Consider the following 8,667-nt stretch of genomic DNA (forward strand, 5'->3'; position numbering starts at 1 on the left):
GATAGATAGATAGATAGATAGATAGATAGATAGATAGATAGATAGATAATCTTACAGAGGCTTACAATTAATAGACTGCCCTTAAGTCTCAGAAGAGATTATGAACTTGGAATTTTGAACAGTGAGAAAACTGTAGGACTAGTAGGAATTTTAAAGATGGACTGATTGTATCTTTGAATAATGAGATGGCTATGAGCCTATGGTCCCAGTAGTCAAATAGGAAATGGCCTTACAGGCTCAAGTCCCTAGCTAATACAATTATTGAAAGGTGGGCCTAGTTACTTAGCAGGGATTGAAAGACAAATCAGCCTTGAAATTTACAAGTTGAGCCATGTCCTGCCCTGTCTCAGCTTCCTTGTCTGCTAAAACATGAACCATCAGCTTCCCTTTTTTGTCACCATAGCCACTTCCATTTCCACCACTATGCTGCCTGCACTATAATGGAGTGTATCCTCAAACCATGAGACAAAATCCTTTAAGTTGCTTCTTGTCAGGTATCTGGTTTCACTGAAAAGGAAAGTAAATATTTCAAGTGGGTAAATTATTTGGTAAAGTAGCCCAGTTTTGTTGTTGTTTTGTTTTAAGACAGGCTCTCTCTGTGTAGCCCTGGCTATCCTGGAACTCACTGTAGACCAGGCTGGCCTCAAACTCACAGAGATCTGCCTGCCTCCCTCCTGCCCAAGTGCCACTAACTGCCCAGCAATAGGTAGAATCTGAACCTTTAAAAATGTTACCTGCCCACAGGCTTGTTGGCTCACACCTATAATCCCAACACTCAGGAGGCAGAGGCAGGAGGATCTCTGAGTTTGAAGCCAGCCTAGTCTACAAAGTGAGTTCCAGGACAACCAGGCTAAACAGAGAAACCCTATTTCAAAAAAAAAAAGGAAAAAGAAAGAAAAAAGAGGTTAAAACTGCTATTGCGCATACATTATACAACCTAAAACAGGAGTTGGTACACTATATGAGCAAATTCCTGCCTCACACCTGCTTTTGTAGAATACAGTTTAACTGAGGGCACTAAATTCAGTGATTTATGCACTAGTATTTGGCTGCTTTGATGGCAGAACTGAAATGGAGACCAGAGGGACCTCTAGATTTAAACACCTACTATCAAAAGAAGTTTTCGATTTCTACCCTACAACAATAGAAGGAAGCACTTAAAAATGCAACGTTTTAGAATGGTAGGGGATATAATGTAGCAAGGTAATCTGGCTAACTAGTTTTTATAGTGTCAATAAATCCAGAGCATTAGACAAACATATAGGTGTTTTCCTATCTCAAAAACAGTACTCATTTTAAAACTAAACTTACAGATTCAATTTCTCTTTAATCAAAAGCTAAGTGCAAATATGAGAAGTTACATAGATATCATACATAAGGAATTTACAAGGATCATATATTAAGGAATTATACCATGTTACAAAATATATTTTTCTGACTATATCTCCTAAAACTGAATCATTTTATTTCAGAACTATTTACTTAAACATCATCAGAAATGTATAAAAGCACTAAAGAGAAGACTCGGTGGGTGAAGTATGAGGACCTCATTTCAGAACCTGCAACATACAAAAGAGAAGCCAGGCATGCAGAGCAACAGCAGTAAACCTAGCCTTGGAGATGAGGTAGGAGGAAGGAGACAGGCACAGCCTGAAGCTCAGCAGTCAGTCAACTTAGAGATGAGGTAGGAGGAAGGAAGGAGACAGGTGTGGTCAGTCAACTCAGCCGAAACAATGACTTCAGGTTCACTTAGAGACCCTGTCTCAAATAAATAAAGACGCAGAGTAGCTGAAAAAGACATCCAACATCAGCTTCGAGTCTATATATGTATTCAACTGTGTGCATGTGCCCTATACCTACACATGCACGCGCACACACACACGCACGCGCGTGCACACACACAAGAAAGAAAAATGCATAATGGGTAGGACAGAAGACACTGAAGCTGCTTACAATCTGGATGGCCAAAAAAATTATCTCTAAAACTTAAAAGAATCTAAAAGCAATTAAATTATTTCATTTTAGTTTCTCTGTTTTCTTACATTTTATGTAAATAAAAAAGAGTTACTTGTCTAACTTGTAACCTACACTACATAAAAAAGTAAAAAAAATGTATTACCTGAATTGGATGTTCACTAAATGAGGCTGAGAGCCATCAGATTGCCAGTAAGTTTCTAGATTGTCATCTCGTAATTGATCCACTCCAAAACCTAGAAACAGTGAAAATGACAATAAATTTCCATGAAAATGATGAATATTTAAACATCAAATTTTCATACATATTTGTCCACACTTTTTGATAGAAGAGAGTTAGAACAGGCAACTTCCCCAGAATTCTTCCATTCTTCAATCTAGATTTCAGCTCAAGAAATAACCACTAATTGCCTGTGCTGCTTACTGGTAGACTGCTTACTCAGCATGTGTGAGGAGGCCCTGGGTTCAATCTCCTTGCACACTCAAAAGTTTACACTAGGACAAATGCTTTGGGTGGTTGGTTTTTAAAAAGCACCTTTGGAAGCCAGGTGGTGGTGGTGGCACACGCCTTTAACCCCAGCACTCGGGAGGCAGAGGCAAGCGGATCTCTAATAAGGATAACTAAATCTCAGTATTCTTAAGCGAGCCCTTAGTTAAAAGTTCCATTGAGATAAAGGTTTTTTCTATTTACTTTACTTTGGTTGGCCTTTTCCCCTCTATTTACAATTTTATTTCTATCTTACCACAAAGAATTTCATAAAATGGTATTTAATCATAAGCAAAATAAATACTAAGCAAAAGTCTTTTACCTCAAAACTAATACGAACTCTGTTTCTAAGACAATACTTAAAACAATGGCAGATCTGTTTCAACAGCTTTGACAGGCATTATGTATCCATTTAAGAATATTATGCAGAGGAGAAAAAAGAAATGTCCGTGTCATAGCAGTCTTCCATGGCTCTTTTTTTAAGGTTTTATTTATTTATTTGTGTGTATATGTGTGTATGTGTCGATGAGAGTGCCTACAGAGACCAGGGAAGGTATTGGATCCCCTGAAGTGAGAATTACAGGTGTTGTGAGCTGAAAAACGTGGAAGCTGAGAACTGAACTCAGACGGTCTGGAAGAGAAGCAAGTACTGCATAGCTCAGCTCTCTCTTGCACAGTGGTGCATACAGTATGGCCCTTCACCAGCAACATCAGTCTAGGGCTGCTATATCAGCAGTTCTGAGAGTTCAGCCTGAGTTTGTGTTTGATGAGTCTTTTGGGTCATTATGATGCATACTAAGATGTCACAGCTACTTCTCTAAGTTCCAATTTCTTATTCTTGACACTACTCATCTTTTGGACTCAACAGTGTTTTCTTGTGAGATGGCTATCCTGACCTTTACTTACCTGATGCCCAGAAGCAACAACTCCCTTCTTCCCACAGTCAAGATAATCAAAAATATTGACAGACACTACTAAAGATTGGGGCTAGAGTATGGGCAACAAAATCATCCATAAGTAAAACTACTATCCCAAGATAAAGAGAAACAATATGCCTTGTGCTTATGGTTATTGTTTAGCAAATATATTTTTTTCTCCTGGCCCTCCATGAGTGGCATATGCTCATATTTGGGCATAGTCCACACTGATTTTGTTTCAATACAATGACACAAGCTGCGGTTTTAAGGTGCTGACAAGGTCTGGATTTACCTACTAGATGTCTGCACCCCACTAAGAGAGCATGTCTGGATCCATGAAGCAGACACCAATAACTAAAATATATATTTAAAGTATCATGCCATTTTCTTCGTAAGTATTCCTAGCAACACAATTACTTTCACACTGGATTAGGGGCTACTGTAACTGAGCCACGTGCCTTGACTTTGAAGACAATAACAGGTAATATGTGGGGTCAGATGTGGTGGTGCACACCCTTAATTCCAGAACCTGGGAGGCAGAGGCAGATAGATCTCTGTAAGTTAGAGGCCAGCCTGATCTACATAGAGTTCTAGGCCAGCCAAGGCTAAAAAGACCCTGTCAGAGAGACAGACAGAAAAGACATACACACACACACAAAGAATATGGACTTCGTTAAAGAATTCACCTATAACTATATCCTACAACTTTTTACATTTCAATTAAATGTGCTTTCTCCCTGTACTTAAAATCCAAATTCGTTTTGTATGTGTGCATGCATGTGGTAATATGGAAGTGTTATGTGTTCATTTGTTTGCGTGCATACATGTGTGCCTATGGAAACCCTGGGTACCCTCCCCTATCACTGCCCACTTGTTTTGTGTGTACATTTGTGCTGCATGCATGTGTTCCTGTGGGCATGTGCATGTGGAGTAGGGGGTGGGGTTGCACAATTGTGTGTAGAAGCCAGAGGTCAATGTCACGTGTCCTCCTCAATCACTCTCTCCATTATTTTATAAGACACTGTTTCTCACGAGCCCTAGAGCTCATCACTTCAGCAAGATTATCTGGCTAGCAAATACCAGGGATCCTCTCATCTCTGCCTGCCAAGCCCCAGGACTACAGGCACCCCTGCCACACCACGATTTTTACCTAAGTGCTAGGGATCAAAAAGTCCTGTGGCTAGAGAGGTGGATGAGCAGTTAAGAACATTTCCTGCAGGCGCTGTGATGGTGCATTCCTTTAGTCTCAGCACTAGGAAGGCAGGGGCCTCTGTGAGTTCAAGGCCAGTTTTGTCTACAGAGCAAGTTCCAGGGCTACAGAGAAACCCCGTCTCAAACAACCAGAAAGAAAAAGGAAAAAAAAAAAAGAAAGAAAAAGAAAAGGAAGGCGCACTGGCAGATGCTTAGAGGAAGTAGAACAACTACAAATGGCATGAGTACATGTTGGGCTTTATGGAAATGCTTTCCAATTTATCATAATGGTGTTTACATGACTATAAATTAAGATTCATAGGGGCTGGAGAGATGGCTCTGAGGTTACAAGCACTGGCTGTTCTTCCAAAGGTCCTGAGTTCAATTCCCAGCAACCACATAGTGGCTCACAACCATCCATAGTGAGATGTGGTGTACAGGCACACATGCAGGCAGAATGCTGTATAAATAACGAATAAATCTTAAAAAAATAAAAATAAATTAAGATTCATAAAAATATACATGTAAGAAGAGGTCTTATTGTATAGAAATTATACTGCAATAAAGTGTTCACTGAAGAAAGAGAATCATGAGGAGAAACAGAACAGACCTGGTTGGAAAACTAACTATAAGATTCTAACTATATAAAAAGTTAAAGTTAAATAATTTTATTACAATTTAGGGTTCCTTATAATAAAGAAATTTCTCTCAACTTGAGTCTTCAGACTGAAAATACCTGTCAAGGTGTTCTCTACAAACTGACAAATGAGGCTCCATTGCTGAGACAACATCTACACAACTCACTGAAGATAGAGATGTCAAGCCAGTGCCTACACAGAGCCTTCACCCCTCCAGTCCAGCATGGCCTCAAAAGAGAAACAAACACCAAGCCAGCAGCAATCCCTTTACCTACAGAGGTGTACATTACCTGAAGCTATGCTAGGGCAGTGATAGCACAAAGCTTGTAAGAGTAACCAAGCAATAACTGATCAGACTTAAGGCAGAAACTATACATGACACTGCCTGGATGACCAAGAACCTGAGACCAGACAGCTTAGGGCTGAGGGTAAAGCCAAATAATACTGGTCTAAAAAAAGGAAAAATTCTAGTGATAAAATTATTCCTAATGACATTATGTCATACTCATAGATCATTGCCTTGCTTCACCATCATCAGAGAGGCTTTCTCCTGCAATACATGGGAACAAACACAAAGACTTATAGTCAGACATTATGCAAAGAGTGAGAGACCTTGGAACACTCAGCCTTAAATGGGATGTCCCCATAAAATCCCTCTCCTCAGAGAACCCCATGGAAGAGGACGCAGAAAGAGCATGAAGAGCCAGAGGTGATGGAGGACACCAAGAAACAAGGCCTTCTAAATCAACATGAGTAAGGCTCATCTGAACTCAGAGAGACTAAAGCAGTATGCACAGGGCTTGCACAGGTCTGCATCAAGTCCTCTATGTTCACATTATGGCTTCCAGTTTAGTGCTTTTATGGGGTTCCTGAGTATGTGAACAAGTGGGTCTCTGGTTCTTGTGCCTTCTCGTGGGCTCTTTTCCTATTGTTGGTTTGCCTTGTCCAACTTCCAGTGTGATAGTTCTTGTTTTATCTTACTATATTGTTATATTTTTTGAATGAATGAATGAATGAATGAATGAATGAATGAAAGAATGCATGAATGAATGAAAACCTAGCCACTAGGTAAAGGTTAACAACTGAACTGTCACTTATACCTACTAGGGGAAGGAAAATCAGTTTTCTCTAACAGAGTGACACTATGTTATCAACAACTCTAGGATAAACCACATGCTTAGGAGTTGTTCACCAATGTAAAATGGACTCCACTGTTTTTTGTGTGCTTTTTCTTGGTTACAGTTTGGGGAGGGGTGTTTACTTTAGGTGTGTTTTTATTTTGTTTTCATGGTTTGTTGTGTTGGTTTTTTGCTTGTTTTTTGAGAAAGAATCTAAGTTGGGTTAGTAGGGAAGAGGAGAGGATCTGGAAGGACTTGGGGGAGATAAACAATATGTTCAAAATATATTTAGATTTTAAAATTGTTTTAAATAATAATCTTGAAAAATATTTTTAAAAAAGTGAACAGGGCAGCGAAGTTGAAAAGCAGCTTAACCTGTGCTCAGGTTGCAGGCATGACCTAACGAAGTTAGTATGTACTCAGCCAGCGTCACACCTGCCTTGCTGCTACTGCGACACTGATATTTTCGAGCAGCCATTACGACTGCAGCACTTCACATAGTCTGGACTTTTATAGCCGTAAGTACATTTTGCTTTTCAGGTTCCCCTGCATTATACTCAAAGTATTATACTAAAAGCATTGTACCCTCAAAATTTGCCATCTTAACACTTTAGTCGCTGCTTTGAAAATAATTTTACACTAATCTTAAAATCACAAAAAAGAAAAGTGATATCAAATTATAGGTTACAGAAATGGAAAAGAGACACATATAACCTATCTTGTACATCCTAACCAAAAAAAAAAATAAAGAAAATCTTAGATGCTTCCAGGAAGACCAGCAGCATAAAATGTGAATTAAATAATGACATAATAGCCGAGATAAAAAGAGGATCTTATGAAAAAGTTAAATCTAATTAATACTAAAAATCTTATTGATATTAGTAATAGTTGAATAAAATATGAAATGAAAGCCCAGTTCATTAGAATTGAAGTATCTACACAAAAAGAACCCTGAAAGTAGTACAGTGCATAAGAAAATGATAAGTAGGGCAGCTTTTAATCCCGCACTAGGGAGGCAGAGGCTCTGAGTTTGAGGGCAGCCTGATCTACAAAGTAAGTTCCAGGATACCCAGGGATATACAGAGAAACCCTGTCTCAAAAAAATAAAACAAAACAAAACAAAACGGGAGGGGAGAGGAGGGGAGAAGGAGAAGGGGAAGGAGAAAGGAGAGGAGAGGAGAGGAGAAAAGGTAAAGAAAAGGAAAGAAATTTTAAGTAATGATCATCTCAGCCTCAGGGGGTGCTACCTGCTCACCTGGTTTGCATGAAGAAAGTGACCAAACGGCTTGAGATCCAATTTCCCTTACTGTTGCAGTCCTCTCCAGCTGCTTAGGGTCAGCACCAGGAGGTGTCTTGTTTGGCGTAGTCATTTTTAAGTTATTCTGTGGAGAAATAAGCAATATACAGTACACCATAGTCTGACCATTTTTCTGCAAAATGTAAAACAAAAATTTCAGCAGCCCATGTTGTGGCACATACCTTTAATCCTAGTACTCAGGAGGCAGAAGGACCTGAGTTCAAGGGCAACCTGGTCTACACAGTGAGCTCCAGGACTACATACAGAGACCCTTTCTCAAAAAAAAAAAAAAAATCATCAAAAGATAAATAAAATTTCAATGGCAAAATAATCACTCATATTCCCTTCATCTTTCATACCTTTTGTTAATTCTAGCAAACCTATGAAGAAACTTCTTGGAGAGTCAAGAACATTTTAAATTGCTTCGGTAACCTTTACGGATACTCTACATTATTGCAAATTCTAAGCAAGACCAATAGAACTATAGACTATCTCCTTGACACGTCCCTTTGGATTCCAAGATATCCTTATAAGTGCCACACAAACAATAATTAAGTAATCACAGAGACATTATAAATTCTGTTAAAGCCTGAATGACCTGCCCAGGGAGGTCAGGGGGCGAGGGTAGGGAGGGGACGCGGGCGGGGAGGGCAATGTCTGATCTCGACCTTGAAACAGAGTTCAAAAACAGCCAGTGGATAAAATAAAAGCTAACAGGAATGGATTCCCAGCTTTGAGGAATAATACTGAAGGAGCTAAGGACCAGACTCACCAGATCAGCCAAGACTCCAGCCCAGGCTCACCAGGCCTGAGGAGACAGCAAGCTTACCGCCACCGGGCCTAGGAAGAGGACTCCTCTGCGCCCGCTAAGACTGTTCTCTAAATCGAGGAAGAGAGGCGCTCACAGGCACCTGGTCGGCCAAAATTACGGTTCTCAGGGCCTGCTGCAGGTCCGCGCCACTCCCACTGCGGCTCAGCGGTTCCAGGCTCCCTTAGTTGGCGTCGCACCACAATGACGTCGGTCGCGTCATCACCGCCCCTGGAG

General features: G+C 40.1%; 1 protein-coding gene across 3 annotated transcripts in view; it reads right to left on the bottom strand.

The window, feature by feature from the left end:
• The window catches only part of Anapc10 (anaphase promoting complex subunit 10), a 48,735-nt gene extending 40,117 nt beyond the window's left edge, over positions 1–8,618 (bottom strand). The window contains exons 1-4 of one of the 3 annotated variants that reach the window (XM_055609121.1): positions 8,395–8,618; positions 7,805–7,893; positions 7,581–7,707; positions 2,120–2,210 (exon numbers count right to left, since the gene is read on the bottom strand). In XM_055609121.1, coding sequence (XP_055465096.1) covers positions 2,120–2,210; positions 7,581–7,695 — 206 coding nt within the window. In that variant the 5' untranslated portion in view covers positions 7,696–7,707; positions 7,805–7,893; positions 8,395–8,618. Of the gene's footprint in view, positions 1–2,119; positions 2,211–7,580; positions 7,708–7,804; positions 7,898–8,394 lie in introns of all 3 variants that reach the window. The other 2 variants (XM_055609120.1, XM_055609119.1) reach the window with 2 other exon arrangements.
• Positions 8,619–8,667: the final 49 nt, after the last annotated feature.

This window comes from Psammomys obesus, unplaced genomic scaffold (assembly GCF_907164565.1).
Source record: "Psammomys obesus unplaced genomic scaffold, mPsaObe1.curated_primary_1811, whole genome shotgun sequence".
Taxonomy (NCBI): Eukaryota; Metazoa; Chordata; class Mammalia; order Rodentia; family Muridae; genus Psammomys; species Psammomys obesus.